This window comes from Lytechinus variegatus, chromosome 9 (assembly GCF_018143015.1).
Source record: "Lytechinus variegatus isolate NC3 chromosome 9, Lvar_3.0, whole genome shotgun sequence".
NCBI lineage: Eukaryota > Metazoa > Echinodermata > Echinoidea > Temnopleuroida > Toxopneustidae > Lytechinus > Lytechinus variegatus.
In genome coordinates, this window is record NC_054748.1 from 31,817,193 (window position 1) to 31,841,252 (window position 24,060).

Genomic DNA, 24,060 nt, shown 5'->3' on the forward strand with positions numbered 1-24,060 from the left:
AGACCGCGAACGCTTATTTACGATGGTAGTTGATTTTGGAAGAGACATTTGGGCCCGTCGTCATGTTCGTAAAATTCTGTCCTGCAATGCAAATTGTGTGACATGATATTTTGTGTTCGTTTCGCATCTGCAACGGAAACATTCAATACGCGTTTCGTGTGCAAATTCTGGTTGCTACGATGGTAACAGCGAAATATCCGATTTAGGATGACTTTACAGAGCCACACTTGGTTCCTCCTAGTATCGGCCGCACAGAGACGCTGTAAGCGTTAAATTTCACTAACACTGCGCTAAAAAAGGGCCCTGTTACAACCGGTAATCTCGCCACGATGGCTATAATGCATTATTTACATCTGCGATCAACGCTTGACATCACAATCTGTATAGTATCATCCATTAATAAATCAGCTCCTAACAACATCGATAGAATTACCGCACAGAAGGCAGAGAAAGCTGTTGTAAGGGGATTAGAGTTAGGCAAAATCTATGATTTGTACGTAGTCATGGTAGTGACCTATTTAACTTAAATTTAGTTATGATTAATTGCATATCCTACAAGTTTAAAATTCTGCATAGGAAAGGTTAAAGGAATGTAATTCATTATCATATAGGCCTACAAAATTGAATTATTATTACATTTTTAACATGAAATGGCAGCAGGAAGTAAAGATACATGTATATTTACTATTTCAATTTAAAAAAATATCCAATAAGCTTAAAAAGGATTAAAAAATGCCTATCATGATATTACGATGGAGATTCTGTACAAAAAAAAATGCAATCCCACTTTTCATCATTTTTTGACTTCACTAATCATGCTCAAGATATAGTATTTGCCAATGATGGTTATCATGCGATAAATTTCATCAGCTATTGTTCTTCGTTTTAATGTAGGGTCTATTCATGAAAATGTCTTCAAACACCTAAGTAAATGAAATAGGTTTATCTTGGAAGAAAAAAGTCTTTGAAAAGGATCATATGTCTTGGTACTAACTAACATCCCCTTCTAAGCCTTTTATTGTTAGATTTTAAGGAATTCGGCTAAGCTTCTGAGAAATTGAATGTACAATAAATCGCTAAATGTTGTGTTAGGAAACCCTAATGTTACCGTCCCTGAGGTCTGCGAAAGTTGGCTTTTGTTCAAAACATACCTACACCCGACAAAAGGAAATTATAATTGGTAAAGTGTCGAAAATCTGTCCATCTGACGTCCAATTGGATCGGGGTCGCTCTAGCCACTAACCCGTCTCTGTGGTTTAGTGGTTAAAGCACCAGCGTTCAATGTTGGGGGCCCAGGTTCGATTCCCGGCGGAAATTTTTTTTCGGCATCGCCAATTTTTCCAAAGTGGCAGAGAGCTCTGGGGAACCTTGATTTAAGCTACGCCTACCATTAGTCTCTTCATCCAATTATTTCACAAAATAATAAGATAACAGAGTTGCCAAAGCTGTACGTTGTCATGTATAATTTCACATATTTGTATACTTTGTCCTATACGTGTGCTTTATCAAAACAAAACAGCTTTGATCCAGCTGAGGCATGGCGGCTTGTCATTGTTCAAAACCCAACTACACCGGACAAAAGGAAATTATAATTGGTAAATGTCGAAAATCTGTCTATATGACGGTCAATCGGATCGGGATCGCCCTAGCCACTAACCCGTCTCTGTGGTCTTGTGGTAAGGAACCGGCGTTCAAAGCTGGGGGCCCGGGTTCGATTCCCGGCTGAGACATATTTTCGGCATTGCCAGTTTTTCAAAAGGGCAGAGAGCTCTGGGGAACCTTGATTTAAGCTACGCCTACCAATGTTCTCTTCATCCATTTCTTTCACAATATATATATATTAGCGTACCTAAGGGGGGGGGGGCTGCACCCCTGACGAGTCACAACTGATGATTTGTAATGTTGAAATGCAATGAAAACAGACGTGTGCCCCCTCTTTTGAAGACCCTTTTTTTGCTTGTCAGATTTTTTCGCAGACGAAATCTCCTCAACAAAAATCCCCCTTCTGGAAAATCCTAGTTACGCCGCTGTATAAATTTCTACATATATATATATATATATATATACTACAATTACTTGAAACAATTGTGGTTTTTCGAAACATTTTTAAAACTACTATTTATAAAAGTGAACGTACATTGAATGTTTTAGTAACAATATTTTTTATTATGTCAAATCTACTATTCTTTCTTTTTTACAAATGCAGCCGGCACAGCAGCTGGTGCAACTAATGAAGGCACCACAACAGCTTATACAGAAATTGAATATACTATACTAGTAAATATAACAGCAGAAGGCACTACACAAGCTGATACAACCACAGAAGATACTATACTAGTAAATACAACAACTGAAGACACTACGCAGACTGATACATCAACAGAAGAAACTACAGCTGATACCACTGAAGAATCTACACAAGCTGATACAACAACTGAAGAATCTATACTAGTTGATACAACAATTGAAGACACTACACAAGCTGATACAACAACTGAATATACTATACTAGTTAATACAATAATAGAAGACACTACACAGGCTGATACAACAACTGAAGAAATTATACTTGTTGATACAACAATTGAAGACACCACGCAGGCTAATACAACAACTGAAGAATCTATACTAGTTGATACAACAATTGAAGACACTACACAGGCTGATACAACAACTGAAGAATCTATACCAGTTGATACAACGATTGAAGACACTACACAAGCTGATACAACAACTGAATATACTATACTAGTTAATACAATAATAGAAGACACTACACAGGCTGATACAACAACAGAAGAAACTATACCTGATAGCACTGAAGACACTACACAAGTTGATACAACAGCTGAGGAAACCACACAAGCTGATACAACAACTGAATATACTATACTAATTAATACAAGAATAGAAGACACTACACAGGCTGATACAACAACAGAAGAAACTATGACTGATACCACCGAAGAATCTACACAAGCTGATGCAACTGAATATACTATACTAGTTGATACAACAATTGAAGACACTACACAGGCTGATACAACAACTGAAGAATCTATACTAGTTGATACAATTGAAGACACTACACAGGCTGATACAACAACTGAAGAATCTATACTAGTTGATACAACAATTGACACTACACAAGCTGATAAAACAACTGAATATACTGTACTAGTTAATACAATAATAGAAGACACTACACAGGCTGATACAAGAACAGAAGAAACTACAGCTGATACCACTGAAGAATCTACACAAGCTGATACAACAACAGAAGAAACTATGACTGATACCACCGAAGAATCTACACAAGCTGATACAACTGAATATACTATACTAGTTAATACCAGAATAGAAGACACTACACAGGCTGATACAACAACTGAAGAATCTACACAAGCTGATACAACCACTGAAGACACTACACAAGCTGATACAACAACTGAGGAAACCAAACAAGCTGATACAACAACTGAATATACTATACTAATTAATACAAGAATAGAAGACACTACACAGGCTGATACAACAACAGAAGAAACTATGACTGATACCACCGAAGAATCTACACGAGCTGATACAACTGAATATACTATACTAGTTAATACCAGAATAGAAGGCACTACACAGGCTGATACAACCACTGACGAATCTACACAAGCTGACACAACCACTGAAGAAACTACACAAGCTGATACAACCAATGAAGACACTACACAAGCTGATACAAGAACTGAAGAAATTTCACCTGATACCACTGAAGAATCTACACAAGCTGATACAACAACTGAATATACTATACTAATTAATACAAGAATAGAAGACACTACACAGGCTGATACAACAACTAAAGAAACTACACAAGCTGATACAACCACTGAAGAATCTACACAAGCTGATACAACCAATGAAGACACTACACAAGCTGATACAAGAACTGAAGAAATTTCACCTGATACCACTGAAGAATCTACACAAGCTGATACAACAACTGAATATACTATACTAATTAATACAAGAATAGAAGACACTACACAGCCTTATACAACAACTGAAGAATCTATACTTGTTGGTACAACAATAAAAGACACTACACAGGCTGATACAACCACTGAAAAATCTACACAAGCTGATACAACCACTGAAGACACTACACAAGCTGATACAACAACTGAAGAATCTACACAAGCTGATACAACCACTGAAGAAACTATACTAGTTAATACAACAATAGAAGACACTTCACAAGCTTATACAAGAACTGAGGAAACTACACCAGCTGATACAACAACAGAAGAAACTACACCAGCTGATACAAGAACTGAAGAAACTACACCAGATAATACAACAACGGAAGAAACTACACAACATGATACAACAACAGAAGAAACTACACCAGCTGATACAAGAACTGAACAAACTACACCAGATAATACAACAACAGAAGAAACTACACCAGTTGATACAACAACAGAAGAAACTACACCAGCTGATACCACAACAGAAGAAACTACACCAGCTGATACAAGAACTGAAGAAACTACACCAGATAATACAACAACGGAAGAAACTACACAACATAATACAACAACGGAACCACTTACAACAGCTGATACAACAGCAGAAATAACTACATCAGCTTATACAATAACAGAAGTTGATACAACTGAAGGCAGCACATCAGCTGAAACAACGAAAGGCACCAAATCAGTTGATTCAACAGCTGAAAGCACCACAGCGAAGGACGCCAGTACAGTGACCTCAACTAAAATGCCTACAACTACTCTTATAGTTTCTACCACAGGTGTGTTAATGCTCCTCCTTTTCTCATTTTCTTTAATCTTTGTCTCTCTCTCTCCCCCTGTCTCCTTCGCTCTTTCTATCTCACTTGTTCACCCTCTATTTATATATCTATTTATCCATCTATCCATCGTTCTATCTGTCGATCAATTTATCTGTATTGTTGTTCGAAGGATTTTTATATGGTGGCCCTGAAGGGACGTCGCAAATAGACAAAATCGCGAATATTGACGAAATTCACGACGTCGCCAATCCCGTCGTGAAATTTGCGACGATATTCTCGATGTCCCCAATTTTTTCATGAATTTCGTCGTGAATTTGATTTACTTGCTTGGGCGGTAGGGGCAAATGAAACTCTTGCAGAAGACTTTTAACCTGCTTTCTGTGAGAATGGTAGGTTTTGACTTCAAACTATGATAATTTTGTACAAAGTGGAATAAGTATGGAGATTTGTTGGATCTTAGGCTGCCATTGCCTAGACCTACTGATTCTAAGTAAGTTGTTAAAGACTACCGGCCGGTAGGCTTGATCGATATGTCTCGTTTCTTAATTCAGTGCCAAGCCCATATTAACATGCACGATTTCGACTCAAATCATAGTCGTCTTCCTGCACTTGTACGAGGACCGCCCAAGCAAGCCAAACAAATGCACGACGAAATTGGCGATGTAATTTGCGACATCGTGAATAATTCGCGACGAAATTCACGATCTTGTGAATTTCGTCGTATAATTGGCGACGAAATTGGCGACGTTGTGAATTTCGTAGTCAATATTCGTGATTCGGTTTATTTGCGATGTCCCTTCAGGGCCACCATATTTTTGTGCCATTATTACTTTGTAAAAAAAAAAAATCGATTCGAAATTAGCCCCAAGAATGATTCGACTTTCATCAACAAACCATATATCTATCTACTGCTACTACTACTACTACTTCTTTATCACTACTATTTCTACTACTATTGCAGCTGCTGGTACTACTACTACTACTACTACTACTACTACTACTACTACCACTGGCTGGTGCGAGGAGCTTCGCCAGCCCGGCATATATCGTTCTGCGCCGTTTGAGCTTGCCGAAGAAGTTCAAGACTGGAACGAGAAATAAATAAATTGATGGTCTCCAGAACGGGGAAAAGGAGTATCTATTGCTTTCTGAATCATAGATGCTCTGGAACGAAAATTAACGCTGAAAATTGGGGTCTCAACCGCGGAACATACGTATCATTCATTGAAACTAAGTGTCCCCGGGCTGCTGCTGCTACTTCTACTACTACTACTACTACTACTACTACTACTACTACTACTACTACTACTACTACTACTACTACTACTTCTTCTACTACTACTACTACTACTACTACTACTACTACTACTACTACTACTACTACTTCTACTACTATCCCACTACTACTACTACTACTACTACTTCTTCTACTACTACTACTACTACTACTTCTACTACTACTACTACTACTACTTCTACTTCTACTACTACTACTACTACTACTACTACTACTACTACTACTACTACTACTGCTACTACTACTACTACTTCATCTTCTACTTCTACCATGACTACTATTACTGTTACTACTACTACTACTACTCAACTTCTTCTTTTTCTCCTTCAACTCTCACTACCACTACTACTACTACTTCTACCACTACTACTACTTCTACTCCTACTTCTACCCGTAATCTCTATTGTTTCAATGACTGATTAGATGCTGATGAATGTGCTTTGGGGACCGATGATTGTGACGTCAATGCACGATGTGTGAACAACATTGGAAGCTTTACGTGTGTGTGTAATGACGGATATCAAGGCAGCGGAACAATCTGTTACGGTAAGTATTTCGGCCAATGATTGTTTTGGTTTATTTTCCATTTACTTGTCATTTGAGAGTCTTCTCCCCGCGACGCATGGCGGATTCAAGAACACGTATTTAAAGTGCCGGTCAAAATGACAGCTGGGAGAACGTCTTTGTCGAAAATTTGTGAACACGAACATAACAATAGTTGCGTCCTAAGTTTTGGAGCTATAATAATAATCCTTACTATAATTTGGCTAATCTTGTGTGTCCTTCCGTTTGTTTGAAGCAGCTTTTCTCCGTGGTTTTCCACCCAATCGAGCTGGAATTTTTTCTAAACATGGTTAAATTGTTCACAGATTGTCATGAGGGGGGTTGTTCGTGGTATTTTGGTCGCATTATTTAAAGTTTTTTTTACAATTCGTAACTTTTTGGCATTCCTTTTCGCAGCCCTGAGTATAGCTTCGAAGTATTCCCAGTCCCTTTTACCTCTCTCGGGTCAGCGAAATACAAAGCACGGTATACGGTACGTACTTACACTCATGCGCTGGCTGCATGTATGTATATGCATGTGTAACGCTGCTGAAACGTAAACAACATACCGTAATCGGCCGATGTCCTCAGTGGTCCCGGTCAGTGGTAATACCGTACAAAATGTGGGCAGTTGTCCCTGCAGTTGTCACAAAGAGGTTAACCCTATTCTGACTTGGCTTTTTGAAAACAAGTGTTGACTGGGGGTTTGCTGGGGGTGAGGGTCTACATCTAATGTTTCTGCCCAGTTTCATTAACACATCCTTTGTATTTAATCCTATATTTTAACAGATTGGGCTACCTGCTACTCAACGCTCCAAAATCAAACTGTGCCAGTGCTCTGTTGTACACAGTTGAACAGTGCATGGTTAGTATTTTGACGTAAAATGTAATATTTATATTGAATGATTGATGCCGCAGTAAATCTAAATTCCAACATATGATGAAGTTGTTTGGTTGAGTCAGATAATCAACTCAGTGCTAAGTTCCAAAACCCAAAATTAAAATTGTCTTAAATAGATTTGCTATTAACCCTTTTATTTAAAGGCAAATTTGATCAGATTTTCTTCTGCAAATTGGCAACACTGGCATTTTTTTTTTGCTACACATATTTTGTTTGACATGTATTCTACAAAACTCTGTTGTACATATGTAGATGTTTATTAAAAATGTAGATATGAATAATACAGTGTAAAAATGGTTTATCGCTTCAACAGCCAATACCGTGTATAATAGACATACGGGACCTTATGCATTATGCCATCTCAAATATTATGATCTTTTCATCTGTATACTGTTGTAGCATATCTTGCCTTTAATTAACATGATATTTTTATGAAAAAAAACATAATCTAACATACACGTATCAATATTGTTATTTATTTGAATGAAATTATAATCAGTGAAGATGCCCATATAACTTTTAAAAGACACAATAATTCCATACTACATTTACAGTGTACTTTCTAAGATTTTTATCAATTATTTCAATGCATAACTATTTGATCCACCAGTAAAAAAAGATATCTAAAACCTCTAAAAAAAAATTAAAATGCCCATGTAAGCCATACAAATCTTATCTTTTTATCACAATTAACATCTAAAACCTTTTCTCTCTCTCTCTCTATCTCGCTCTTTTGTATTCTTTAATTTCTCTATCTCTCTCTTCATCTCTCTCTCTGATTTTCCCACTGTCTCTCTCATTTTCCCCACTATCTCTCTCTCTCATTCATTTTCCCCATGTGGGTCTCTTTCATTGTCCCCTCTGTCTCTCTGTCATTCATTTTCCCCTCTGTCTCTCATTTTTCCCATTCTCTGTCTCTCATTTTCCTCACTGTCTGTCTGACTCATTTTTCCCACCACTGTTTCTGTCTCACTCATTTTATCACCCCCCTTTCTCTCACTCTTACTTCTTTTCGACATCCTGCCATACTTATATATGATTGAGCAACCTTTAATTTAAAAATTACAAACAACTGCAGTCTAATTTGCATTGTAAGGTACATGTGCAATGTACTTACATATTTATTTCCGACCCAATACATGTAATCATAACATTTCTATATCACAATAATTGCCTCTTGACTGCTTACTGAATACACCGTGTTCTAATACATTTTTCCATTTTATAGTTAGATTTGGATTTCACTCTGTAATGATTATTGAAGTTCTTCCTCCAGTTCAACCCAAGATGCTTAACTTAATTGAACCTCCTATCTATTGAAAGAGAAGTCTGCTACAAATCAGTTGTCTAAATATATTTCATCAATAAACTGCTCGGCTTTCAGTGTAAATAGGCAGTCTAGCTGTACATACAAGAATGTCACCCCCTCCCCTCCCCCCAACACACTTTGATAAAGAAAAATTACTCCTACCCCCTGTGCTGCCACGGGTAATTGCTGCTAGTAATAATAATATGGGTATGTTTACCCAGGCTAGCCACTTCAGTTTCGAAAACTGTTCTACCAGCGGGCCGTGCAATATTATTACCCCGGCTTTATCTGAGCAGCCTAGGCGCTGAAGCATTCAAGGAATTTCTTCCTACCGGGTCCCCATTCACCTCACCTGGTTGAGTGCAGCACAATGTGGATGAATTTCTTGCTGAAGGAAATTACGCCACGGCTGTGATTTGAACCCACAACCCTCTGTTTCAAAGTCAGAAGACTAATCCACTGGGCCACAACGCTCCACATGACGATAAACGTATATGTATACGTATTATTGTGATTTTTACTTTAAAATTGTAAACTGCTGTTTTGATTGAACATTTTCGACAAAGTCTTCTTAGGTGTTATGTGTCATGGCGGACATTTGACAATACATTTTCTAGGTTCTTAAATACGCCTTGCGTCCTGGAGTAAAACTCCGCATTGGTATGATCATGAAAGTGAAAACATTAACCACGTAATAGTCTACTTGTAATGATCATCAGTAATGAGTGGTTATTAACATGATTAATCAAACATTAATAATGATCATAACTATGATAACAACCATTGATGGCAATGACCAGTGAGGCCGTATACTGCCCCCGGCATGCTATAATTATTTTTCGTCAATTCATTTTGTGTTGTAAATTATGTTTAATTGTTGCATGGGAATAATATTATGTCAATGAATAATAATGAATGCTATTTTCTTTTCTTCATCACTTTATTCAATATTCAAAATCAAACAAAGGAACATAGGTGAATACCTAATAAAAAAGAAAATTAGCCCAGGTCATGAACTAATAAAATACATGCAGGGCAACATATGCGAATTACAGAAAAAACGAGTCACAATACAAACAACAGTAAAAGAAATGATAACAAAAAGTTGATATTTAATTATGATAATAATAATAAAAATGAAAAATATTAGGATCTTGTTTATGTTTTTTGATAGGTTATTATATTTCTCTTTCATAATGTTAATAATATGTTATTAACTTTGCCTTATATAGCGCTTAACAAAGCAACCTTCTATATAAAGTAGAAAAAAAAATCATGGAAGTCCCTCATGTAAGGGCTTAGACGTACAAACACTCCAATACCCTGCCTTGAAGCCCGTTTACACAATCCCATGGGTCATCATTGAATCTCTTTTATATAATTTTCCATACCATGTTCCCTTTTGGCGCCATTTTCACCTTTTCATGAAATGCTGACCAAACCAACCACCCTCTCCCTTTTCCATCGACAAAAATATCATTTGCATGTCATTAATTTTGCTGCCACCCCGGAAAGTAACACTGAGTTGTTACACTAACAATGTATTAAACACTGTATTTCTCGTGGTAAAATACTGTAGAATATAAAACAAATAATCTCTTTTCGGTTTTAGTGGTTAGGACAAACTATAACTTCCTCCTCGATTGGGCCTATTGACATATAGATGCACATTCTTTCCTCCGGTCCGTTTTGGAAAGAAATAGCTTCATCTGAATCTCTTTGGAAATGACAGAATATAAAACAAATAATCATCTTTTGGTTTTAGTGGATAGCACAAGCTATCCCTTCTTCAGTTACAGGCATGTGAGTTTGCACACTTTCTTTTGTCATATTCGGTTCGGGGAAAACATAGCTATATGTAATTATCGTCTTGGAAATGATTGTTGTTCCGTCACACTCATCTGCTAATTATTTGCTTTATCTTTGATTTACTGTCTAGAGCGTATTTACATCGATTATGGCTCCGGGTTTGACCGGTCACTAGGATATTTTCGATACAGCTTTCTAGCGTGGTTTACTGTAAGACTAGATACAGGGTTTCCTATCAGCAATGGTCAACTATACACCTATATAACAGTGAGTATTATGTTAAGTGCAACATAGCCTAGTGTGGTGGTGCCACGTTTGAGTCTAGTGTTTTGAATCTCACCTGGGTGAGAGGGGCGGGGGGGGGTTGAGCTTGTGACGCTCTCAGAAACCCAGTGCTACCCGGGTTTGAAACCGGGTCTGACGTTCCGTTCAGGTTACTCATGTGACCATGTACATAGGTAAGATAGAACCCTATGATCTCTGATATACACGGATCAGGGTTTGGCACCAATTAAGAGAGCATTTGCGTTATTAATCATACCCCCACCCCTTTTATGGCTTGGTACTTGAGGAATACAACCCTTGTATTTGAGTTTACAGGAAAAATGCACGTACCACGATCGATCACCCTACCTTAATTTCTCCATTCATCTCTAAATAAAATACCTTGGACGAGATGATTGCATAACTGTAGGCAGTTCAAGTAAATCACTTTCCCTTGCAATTTCGATAACGAAAATTGACGATCTTTTTCTTCTGTTTCATCTCATCATTATAGTATACATCAACTGGCATGATACATTTTTCGAACTACTATCCACGTAGCTATCACCTGTACAAGTACATCAACCCGTCGTTATATAACCTTTTTGATATCTACCGCGATCCATCTATTGCGGTATTCGGTGCACCGGTCGACATTTACCGCGGTGACCCAAGGATCTATTATCAGGTAAGTTATGCAAGTACGTCTTTCGAATTCGTATCAACGTAGCTAAAAATATACAAGTACATCCACCTTTCGTCATATTAAGCATTAATTCTGTATATCTACCGCGAGGCATCTCTCATGCTATTTTGGGGCACCGGTTGACCTTATGCCGCGTTTATTCAAGCGTCTACATGTATAATCAGGTAAGTTATTCAGGTACATATTTTGCAATACTATCCTCACATCTATAACCTCTACATAGCCAGTCATTAGTATGTGCAAATATAGTACTTAGTAGCAAATCAAAATAGGTTTACACAGTACCTTCATTATTATTATTATTATCATTTAATTCGGCAATGAAAATTGAAAGAAATTGGTACAGTGTATACACATAATAAACATAACAGAGTATAGATTGAGCACCCACTGGACTGCCAGGGTCAAATAAAGTTAACTGAATTACTGTAGTCAATAAAGGCCATTTGACCCTATCCAGTGGGAGCTTACATAAAACAGAAGTGGATAAAAGAGTGGGTATGAACAAAGATGTTTAAGATCAATTATAATAGAATAAAATAACATAGGTCTACTTAATAACACTTCATCTTAACTTAGAATATCGAAATTAGCTGTTTAAATAAATAAATAATGAACTCGTGCAAGGGTAAATATGGTCATTCATTAGGCATAAAATTTTTCCTTAGTTCATTTGTCCATGAAATAAGTGAGTTTACAACCACCCCAGAGCGCAAACTTGCCGGCAATTCATCCCAGTAACGGGGAAAAGAATTGATGGCTGAAAGGTGAAGTCGATTTGTTCGCGCTCGGAGGTGGTTGAACTTCACGACCTCCAAGTGCCTACTGTTAATGACAATGGAACATCTAACTGCATCACAACGTACAATACCATACAAAGCCTTGACAACATAAATTAGTAATGAAAATTTCCTCCTTGATTCCAATGTTTGCCAGTTGAGTTTTAGTAATCTGTCATGATAGGACATTTCTTGCCTTCTTTGTTTAAGTATTATGCGGGTGGCTCATCCCTGAACATTTTCGACCTTTTGGGATAGATATTTCGTATGCAAGTGCCAAGCTGGTTGACCGTACTCAAGAATCGGAAGAACAATTGTTTTGAACAATGAGAATATGGAAGATGCGGTCAAGGGCTTAGAGACTGACAATACAAAACCGAGCATACGATTTGCTTTCTTAACAATGTGTTCAACGTGGGTATTCCATTGTAACTTATTATTAAGCATTATTCCTAGATACTTGTATTGCTGAACTGATTCTAGAACAATATTGTCATAAGTATAGCATGTATAGTAAGGTACTCCAGGGTTCTTTGCCCATGTTATCCGTAGAACTTTAGATTTGGATTAATTAATCATGACAAAGTTACTGCGGTAGAGAGTTAACTTAGTATTTTTTTGTAGTATCCGCTGCTAGAGATTATTTTGATTTATGACAGAACTATAGAATTGAATCTGTCTTGTGTTGATAATATTTGCTATTCTCATCAATAAACACAAACCAAGATAATCACTGGTTCAATAAAGCGAATTATTATTAAACGTTTTGTTCATATATCCCCAAGTTCTCTATGTAAAAGAAAATCATCACGTCATATAACACACCGATACTCAAAGTATGCAGATTTTGCCATGCCCATTTACTTACTTTTTATTTCCTTCTTTGATAAGTTTGCTATTCCCCATATTTTACAGAATTTGAGAATATGTATTGGACTTTGATTGAAAGTGATCAAAGAAGTACCGGCTGTGAAAGGAGTCAGGTCAAATAAAGTCAATATAAAGCCCTACCAAGCACGTTTGAGTACTTTTCGGCTCGGTTCTCTGTTTGCACATAATTAAGCTAGTTTATAAATCATTTAAAACTAAACATGACAAGTCTTTTTTGGAACTGGCATTTGATATCGTGATCAATGCTCGGAGCACGAGCGAATGAATTGGAGGAGGAGGGGAGGGTCTAGGGGTTCCCGCTCCCGCTTGATACGCAAGTGTTATATCTAAGCCTATACAAATAAAGGAAAACCTGAACACTTGATGTATAGCTGTAGGCCTAATTATAGCTTTTGTAGTTTTATCAAATTCTTTTGAGAAAAAAGGCTAGTGTGTTCCCCATTTTGGTTCATAATTTTCTCTCTTTCTTCTTTTTTTCTTTCTTTCTTTCTTTCTTTCTTTCTTTCTTTCTTTCTTTCCTTCCTTCTTTTTTTTCTCTCTTTCTTTCTTTTTTTCTTTGGGGTGGGCCCAAACGAATCCCATTACTTTCAGGTCGCCTCCCACAATATGGCAACCAAATCCCCCCCCCCCGATGAGATCTCATCGGGGGTGGGGGGATTCGGTCAGAAGTGCTTTCGATGTGACTTCCGCAGTGAACTAAAGTCAATGAACACAACTGCAGTGTTGTTTGATATATATGCTTGTTTTTTGCCCTTTTAATGGTGCGTGAACTTAATATTGAAACGCATTTAAACGCAGAACTACTAATAATTCAATCCTCGAAGACGGGATAAGATTTAAACTGGAAACACAAACGTACTTCAAATCAGCCGACTTGTTTTATTTCATAAAAATGGGACCACACTAATTCCGCGGTTAAAAGATTTTTCCCAAATTGCAAAGTTGAATAAAAAATTGGGAAGTTTTTTTTATGGATAAACGTGAAAAAAAGGCAATCAATTTATGATATTGATAATATTTTCGCCAATTTTTTTTTAAGAATTCTACTTTTACGGATATTTTACTCATTAAAATCAATATCATTATTATTATTCATTTCTTATTGGTATTTTTATTTTTATCATAATTATTATTCTAATCATTTTTTTGTTTTGATTGTTCTTATAACTATTTTTACATGTATTATTATTAGGCCAATTACAAGTGCTATTATGTCAATATCACCATCAACATTAGTATTAATCATATTGTTGCTACCGTTATCGTGATATTCTTTGTACTTTATCATTATCATTTTTATTGTTGGTGTTATTGTTAATGTTTACATTTCGTTACAATTGCCATCGTTTGGTAGGTATACGACATTAACAGGGGGTACGGAAACTCAGCAACTCTTCTCGCAGCGGTACAACAAAGACTGTATGCATCTCTGTCACTTCCGGCAGGATTGGAGTCCTTCCGGTTCATCAACGGAATCAACTTCATCTGCAAGGTCACGTGGCAAAATGTGCAACCTCAGGGATCAGTGCCAGGACAAGAGGTAAAATGGAAATTATCAATTTAGTTGCCGAATGGTCATTAGTGGCTCTGGGTTGCTACAGGGACATAAATAGAGAGGCCCGGGTTTGGCCTACCCGGGGATCGTTTCAGCAACATTTTGTGTCCGACAAGTTGTCAGATCTGACAACTTTCCTTGATTCTGATTGGCTGAGAGGCACTGCCACTATGGTATCTGTCGGATTAAACAGGACTTGTCGGATAAAATGTCCGACAAGTCCTTTCATGAAATGCTCCACCGGTTTCAATGGGTTATTCACATGGCGCAAAACGTTTTGTTAGGCAAACCAATTGTTTTAAAGAAATTGCGCCATGTTGTAACAATTTCGAACCTGGTTGGCAGAACTCTATTTCAATGGCTCTGAGGTGCTAGCTCCTATTGCACCCCAACGTTTCTCTCTGTTCTTTGAATGCAATAGGCCTACTGAAAGAAATATAATTTTGCTCCTAAAATGAATCATTCTCATTTTCTGTTGAATATCAAGTGTAATTAAAGCTAATTCATACACTATACACTTAAGGAAGACTATTGTGTTTTCGTGGGTTTGTTGGTCACACAGTGGGAAACCATTATTTTGCCCAAAGTAGTCTCTTTTTTTGCCAAAGTTCGATACATGACAAAAAAAATCATAATATTTAAAACCTTAATTTGAAAAAGCCCGTGATTTTCGCTAATTTTGTGGCTTTTTAGAAATTCTTTCCTATCGTATATACCACATTGTTTCCAAATTGAAAGGAGGAACATATAATACCAATTTAAAATTCGATGGTCCTATCACTGTGAAAAAACAGGTAGGAGGTAAATTATCACAGTTGTACAGATGTCCCTAGAGGAATACACCCTAAGGTTTTGAAATTACATCCTAGAGATTGAACATGACACCAAAGAATATGAGTATAAGGTGTTGTAATAACATCCATGGGTGTTGAAATAACACTGTAAATTAAACACCGGAGTGTGAATGCTGGTGTAGTTCTCTATACACTGCAAAAACTCCGGTGTTGATTTACCACCAGATACATGTCCACACCAGAGAAGTGTTAAACAACACCAGTTTGGTTTTGGTCTAATACAAGATATGTGTTCGCTTCCAAACTGGTGTTACAGATTGCAAGCTGGTAATAAATCAACACCGGACTTTTTGCAGTGTATACACATCTCTTTTATGTGGCGTTGCAAAAAAAGACTTGCGATCAATTGCAAATCTCCTTTCGGTCCCTCAATCGTTCATATGTCTTGTAATTAATTTGAATTTTGTGACTGATTTCTGATAATGGTTCATTAGCTTGCAACAAGGAATGTAATTTGATTTGCCACTACTAATATTGATCTATTGATTGCGACAGCATCTTTGCCACTAAATGCAAATCTTTCTTTTTCTTGCTATGCCCTTTAGACTGTAACCTACCAAGCTATTCTCTTTACTGACGGAAGAAGAAGTGGCGTTCTTACGATGTACCAGGGAGGCAGTTTCAACTGGAATCCACTCTCTAAGTCAGTACCGGCTAGAATCGGTTTCAGCACCAAGCATAATTGGTATAACGTCTATGAAGGAAACTCTCTAGCTGTACTGCAGGAAAGCTATCGTCCTGATTTAAGAGTTGGCAACACTGGTCTTCTGGTAAGATATGCGTTCCCGGGGGAGGGGCACTTCCATTGACGAGTGGATACCATGCGTGACCAAAACATACGTAAAGGGGTCTCTTTTTCAAGATAGGGCACGTTTCGTACGTAACGTAATAAGGATGTCAAAAACACTAAAATAATGAAAAAGGGTATATACTGTACATGTATTTCGCTAGGAAAACTACGTGATTATGGTCCAATTGGCGAATGTACATAAAAAGACTAAAATACCTAGGGTACGATTTGAGCGAACCAAATGAAAGTAAAGGTAAAGCCGACTATCGTGATTGTCCGTGACATAACAATTAAGATATCGTTGTACTTGTTTGTACTGTTTCCAATAATACTGTTAAAGGCCCGGTCACATATAGCCCGACGCACGACCCGCGCATTGAAAATTGGAAAATAGGGCCAGTGCGTTGTTGTGCGCTCAACTCCTGTCAGAATTTGTGAAAGGCTAGCGAACTTGCATCGAATACATAACTAAAATGAACCTCAAGTCAGATGGCATCTTCGACCTCGGGCCAGATGACACCCAGGGATATGAATACTCCTACTATGTCTGGTGCCGGTGAGAATCAGTCTTGATCAAGATTGGGAGGGACGCTATGGAATGATGCACAAGGACAGTTTTGCTTTTTAATGCATATTTCATTGTTAATGTTTAATTAAAATAATACGCTTTGTGTTTGCCCATTTCTCACGTGGACAGTGCAGATTGAAAACAAGTGGTAATAAAAGTCTTGGTAAATGATTTTATTATCAACCTCTCATTTCAACTGTTAAACAATGTGCTTTGTATTCGATTTTAATATTAAAAAAATGTCAAAAAAAAGCGTTAGTTATTAAACATAGTAAAATGTTTATTACACCTTCAATTTTGACATTCTCATTACAACACATTTTGTTTAATGTGCAGTAGATTATGGAAACTATCCTAATTGAACAAGTCCCTCAGTTCAAGTTTCAGTGTTTGTACCTCTTTTTTTCTTTTAGTTTTTTTTCGTTTTTTTTCGTTTATAATATATTGTTTGAACTATTGATTTGCTATTACCTGAATATTAATAATGAAAACTAATGTAAGGGGACTTGCCAAGTAAATGATATAAAAAATTGAATGCAAAAGATTAAGACAAAGATTTTAATGTTATAGAAATACTAAAAAAGAAAACACTTATAATGATTTTAGTTTATTCCATTTCGGTTTTGTACCCCCCTTCCTTCCCCTCAATAAAAAAATGATGGGGGTATTAACTTTTGCAAGGTCTTTAATAAAAACAATTAGTGCATTAAATAAATACAGCACAGTCTTGTTTCTTGTCAAACTTATGTTTATTAAACTTACTCTTCTGCAGCATGCAAATTGGATTTACACAATGTAAAGGTCGACATAATAATCAATGAAATGGAAATATAAAAACGCGAATACATTTAGTTCTTGAAATAGACAAAATATAATTACATAATTAAAGAGAGGACATGAATAATGAGAAAAAGATAAAGAATAGGAATTGAAAGGGATATCAGGAAAATGGGAGCAGAAGTATATTAGAACACATTTGGTAAAAAAGACTGACGTGATATCCATTAAAAAAAAACAAGTACGCAAAACCCTATAAACAACTGTATACATTAATTTTGTAGAAAAAATACTAACTTATTAAGAAAATATATTTTGTTACTTATACTTACACTACCAAAGAAAAATAGTTTGAAAATATTTTATATCTAAAGCAGTTTCAATTTATCAGGCAGGGAAAACACAAGTTATTTTTTGAAAAAAAAGTTGCCGGCATATCTGAATATTATCACTGTACATAATATTTTTAATACTTTACAAAGAAGAGAGGGGAAATATGAAAAAAGCTAATAGACACATGTAGGAGAAAGGGGTGTGTGGATTTAATGATAAATAATAACTTTTTATTTACCCAGGGTAGCCATTTCAGTTAGGAAACTGTTCTACCACCGGGCCCTGCATAACATAAAATGTAAGTATTTCCCTTCTCCAATCTAAATGCTGAGCGCCTAGCAAGAAGGCAGAAGGTCCAATTTTTATAAGTCTTTGGTATGACTCGGCCAAAGATCGAACCCACGACCTCCCGTTCATGAGGCGGACGCTCTTCCGCTGAGCCATCATGCCCGGATTTGTCTTCAAATGTTACATTTGTTTCCTTTCTCCTTCTGGAGACTTGTAGTTGGTGAATGCCATTAGGTTATGCTGATGTTGAAGAACTGCAATTTTATATTTCATTTGAGTGTCAGGATCATCCATCTTCCGAGGTGATTCTTTCGAGGGCTGGAGGAGAAGTGATGAGGAGTTGGTGCCGGATCCACTTTAATGCCCTATGACTACACGCTAGACACACGCCGGGTATAGGTTATGAACACGCAAGATATACGTTGTGTGCGTTAGAGACACGTTCAGCACTCGTTCAGCATTCGTTCAGCTCGTTCATATTCGTTGTGTGTTCGTTGGAAAGCACGTTATGTGTGCGCCAGTCGTTCGAAATCAGCCGCCGAATACTCAACGTAGGCTCAGCGTACGTCTAGCGTTGGTCTAGCGCGCTTTGCGAATGTTTAGCGAGTTCATGGCGTATAGAGTCATGCGTCGAGCTCTGCGCATATTTTTGAGCATGCTCAAAAAATCACGACGCACAAGCGAAGAGCGTCGAATACATAACGTTGGTAAAACGCGCTCGTCGAACGCTTAACGAACAATAGCGCAGATCTAGCGAGTAACAACGCATTGACCAAAACAGCAAAAATTCAACACGTGGGCCATGCGCCCCTCGTGCGTCGCCTATATGTGACCGGGCCACCCAACGAAAACTTGATTTGAATAAAAAGAGAAAAAATCAACAAGCATAACACTGAAAAAAATTCATCAAAATCGGATGTAAAATAAGAAAGTTATGGCATTTTAAAGTTTCGCTTATTTTCAACAAAATAGTTGAACGAACCAGTTACATCAAAATGAGAGAGTTGATGACATCACTCACTTACTATTTCTTTTGTATTTGATTATATGAAATATAAACTATTTTTTATTTTCTCGTCATTGTCATGTGAAATGAAGTTTCATTCCTCCCTGAACACGTGGAATTCCATTATTTTAACATTTTGTTATTCAGGCAAGGAGGTCCTAATCGTCAAATTCGTAAAAATTGAAATATTGTAAAATTCAAACAATAAAAAACAAAAGAAATGGTGAGTGAGTGACATCGACTCTCTCATTTGGATCTAACTGGCTCGTTAATATAACTATTTTGTTGAAAATAAGCGAAACTTTGAAATGTCATAACTTTCTTATTTTACATCCGATTTTGATGAAATTTTCAGCATTGCGCTTGTCTGATTTTCCTCTATTGATTAAAATCAACATTTTTCTGACGTGGACTTGACCTTTAAGGGTAGGGTTTCACACTCCAATACTTGTTATGGGGTGCATTTTCCGAACATGGAGATACTTTTTAGGGTGCTTTTCGAAACTCAATGGTCACCATGATATCAACTCGTCAATGGAAATGCTCCCCCGGATAGATTCCTACTTTCCTAAATTTTAGTATTGCGTCTTACAAAATCCCATCAACTGTGGAAAGCCAACAACTGCAACTTCTATGGTTCATGTTAATACAAGATGTTTTCTAGATAAGATGTATACTCATACATTCGTGAATATTGTTTTGACAATGTGTGTGTCCGTCTTAGTTTACACAGGACATTGTGCAAATTCCCTGGAAGGGAGGGGGGGGTTGGATAAGGAGTTCCATATCGTTAAGGTTGATCAGATCAATCACAACTCTTTTAAGACGGTGCCCAGAAGTAAATGTTTAATTTAAGTGCCCCATCACTGTAAGAACGCTGTTTAAAATTCTAAGTACGTTTTTTAAGCCGTCGGTCTAGCATCATTTTTGTTTTTTTATTTTCCCATTCAACTTTTTATAAAATTGTTTTAATGTTTGAACAGTCTGTTTAAACCTTCAACCAATAGCTGTTAAAATGACGGACCTAAAGCAACGTGCTTCAAATCTTGAGCCGCATTTTAACAGGTAGAGGCTAAATCGAATTATTAATTAACATGACAATCCCCAAAGAAAAAATGAAATTAACGATGAAATGTCTTGAAGTAGTAGGGGATAATTATTTTCCTATCTAGACCTGTCTTTAAAATTCATGAAATGGCAGAGATTATCACAGTCTCATTCGATTGCTTTGAAATTATATCGATATCACGGCATGAAATATCAATGTCATTAACTCTCTTAAATAGTCTTAAAATCACAATATCTTTATCTAAAATTCTTTTTAAGTCCCTTTAAATCGCTTTAAAGAGGTTCGAGGCAACAAAACGATTACTAGTGACCTGAATATATATACCCTAGATCAGTTACATACAATTAAAATGCAATATGTAGACCACTGAGAAAATCTTTAGGCCTATACCCTAATTGAAACTTTGATAAACAATCCTTCAAGAAATATTTCATATGAAAAAGAAATAAATTTACACACCATTCCCTTCGCACAAATCAAATGATTATTGTCAAACAAATCAAGTAACGCACAAATTTATGCACAACGTAAATTTGTTTGAATTATACCGTATTAAATACCCTTTATTTCCAGCGTTAAAAACAGCGGGAGATTTCATTCATGGAATTAAGCACTAAAAGGAAATGATGAATAACAGGCCTAATCACATTTACACGACAAATTTATCACATTTTGCGTGCAGATGCCTGTCAACAACAGTAATTTCTGTTTCTGCTTATGACAACTCCCGTAGGAACTCGACAGGACATCACTTTGCTATAGTAAACGCCAAGCTGGTATATAACCAAATAAACCAATTACCTAGCAAATATTAACGTCAGGTTAATCAGTCATAATGGCTGACCTTATAAACGACTCTGGGGCCTTTTTATCAAAAGGAGAGGCAAAGGCAGAGTGGGGAGTCGGGACTCACAACCTTGCGATTATGAGTCCAATGCTCTAACCACTGGACCACACGACCCTCGAATAGAATTCAACAATATTTAGTAATCAATTTATAGGACCCAATTACTTGGCCTAAATTTGCACGTTATCTTCTGCCAACTTTATTAAACAAACCTTGGATAGTATTTAAAAAATGATGGGATGTTATTCAAAATTACACAACATTCAACGAATTACCCAGCCTAATGATCATGATTTTGATGAGTAATGACATTTCGTTTTCACTCCATAAGAATAAGTTCACGTTTCGATTGTCAATTCCCGCGTGCATGTTAATATTCCCAATTGCATTTATGTAAATTACGTGACATCAAAGTACACTTTCGAGTAAGCTTAAAGTCGTAAATTATCTACTGCCAGCTTTATAATAAAAAAAATTAAAATTTTGACGAGATTCCACATTCCACGAATCATTTAATGATTGTAACAAAAAAGAAATGATCATAATAAATGAGTAATGACATATCGTTTTTATTCCACAGGCGATAACATCCATTTTTATTTCCGGCATCAACGCCCTTTTCACTGTTTTATGAGTACATTTATAAATAAAAGAAGAAAATAGTAGTATTAGTAGTAGCATCAGTAGTAATAGTCGTAGTAGAGGGGGAAGAAAAAGAATAATGATGAAAACAATTGAAAAGTAATAATAATATCAATAAAAATGATAATAATGAAAATAATGACGATAATGATCATGATAATAATAATAGTAATAATAATAGTAAGAAGAAGAAGAATAAGTAGTAGTGGTAGTAGTGTTCGAAGTAGTATAGTAGTAGTAGTAATGCTGATAGTATTAGTGATGCTAGGGTCAGGTAATAGTAGTTGTAGCATATAGTAGAAATAGTAGTATAGTAATAGTAGTAGTAGAATCATTATTTCTTCTAGTAGTAGGTCTAGTAGTAGTAAATAGGAGACGTACGGGGAACAGTGGTAGTAGCACCTACATCAGTGGTAACAGGCGATAGTTGATAACAAGATCATGTAAATGGCTGTGACAATTAAGCTAAATGATTCTGAAGATAATATTTCCCATACGACTCGTTTTCAAATAACGGCTTTCATAATACTATCCCTAGTCAGCAAGGTCAGATTCATCCGTTTGTCGAACCATTGTTGCTCCATAATATGCGAAAGCATTGCTACTTGTAGGCCTACATGCTTTTGTTTACGCTGGCCCTGTTCTCTGGAATGACTGCCCATGGTAATCCGAGAATACACTTCAGTTTGCACATTTAAACGCTTATTCAATGCTTCATATTCAATAATTGACAAATAGGCATACTCCTTCTCTTTTACCATTACATATACTTTTCTGTATTTCTCTCTCGCTCCTTCTCTCCCTCTTTCATTCCGCCTTTCTACAGAATGAATTTAGGACATTATAGATCAAATATCATCATTATTACCTCTTACTGAACAGGGCAGAGACATCTACCGTCTTGATTCGAACCCTAACTGGTACATCAACCCGCGTCGATACTGTCAAGATTGGTACAGTGATGATCTGAGCAGGCGATCCTGGGCATGGTGGGCAGAGCCATGCCCCTGTACTCGCTGGCAGGCCAGGATCGACCGAAGGTTTACTCGCTGCAACTACCCTATCTACCGCTACGGTTACGGCTACGGCTATGGCTACGGTTATGGCTACGGTTATGGCTACGGCTATGGTTATGGCTACGGTTATGGCTACGGATACGGTTACGGCTATGGAATTCCTAATTATTATTATGGTGAGCATGGTATTTTTCTAATAGTGCATTTTTTTAATTAAGACATTTCTTCATTATACTGGTACGTGGGCCATTTTATAATCATTCTTGTAAGATATCATATTCCTCAGACCTGAAAAAAAAATTCGCAGAACCTCCTGGACGATCATGTCGTTTAATAGAAGACATATCATTTAAGAGCTGTTAAGCTGCATCCAACGACCTCCTTTTTTCTCAACATAGCCCTTGTCTTGTACTCAACCTTCCCTATGCAAATTCACAATCTTAACCCTGTCAAAAATTAAAGTGGACCGGACGATCAGGCCGGGGGGGGGGGGGCACTCAGTATATAATGCATAATGGGTATGTGCCGCGGAGGGGACCCCCATTTTTACACTCAAATTTCCGTCTCAAGGCATAGCTTTTTTGTCTTATTGAGAAAAAGAACAAAGAAAGCCGCTCCAAGGGATAGCATTTTCTTCTAATTTAGAAAAAATAAGAAAGAAATCCGCTCCAAAGCTTCGCATATTTTTCTGCTACAATGAGCGGCCGCAGAGCGCTGTCCGACCATCGCTTCTGCGCGAGCGCACCCGGCGGAGGCAGCGCTAGATGCATCATGCACACATGCCCGATCTATAGGGATGCAAACCAACGTACTCACACGCTAGCGATCCGCTCCAAGGCCCCCGTTTTTTGTCTCGCCCGCGGCACACCCCTACCACTTTTTTTTGGTCGAGTGCACCCCCCGGGCGATCAGGGGTTAAATCAATTAAATGCCGTCAAGACCACGGCTTTTATTGGCCTCATGTCCCCTCAGTATACATTTGTGCAATGCTCCCATTTGATTTTCT

The 24,060-nt window shown here is 37.1% G+C and overlaps 1 protein-coding gene across 1 annotated transcript; it reads left to right on the forward strand.

The window, feature by feature from the left end:
* Nucleotides 1–207: 207 nt before the first annotated feature.
* On the forward strand, nt 208–23,379 carry LOC121421968 (mucin-22-like). Its single transcript, XM_041616769.1, has 9 exons — nt 208–262; nt 2,207–4,224; nt 5,196–5,199; nt 6,531–6,653; nt 10,800–10,936; nt 11,448–11,621; nt 14,664–14,849; nt 16,264–16,488; nt 22,921–23,379. Exons 1-9 carry the CDS (start codon nt 208–210, stop codon nt 23,269–23,271), a joined length of 3,273 nt encoding a protein of 1,090 aa, XP_041472703.1. The 3' UTR covers nt 23,272–23,379.
* Nucleotides 23,380–24,060: the final 681 nt, after the last annotated feature.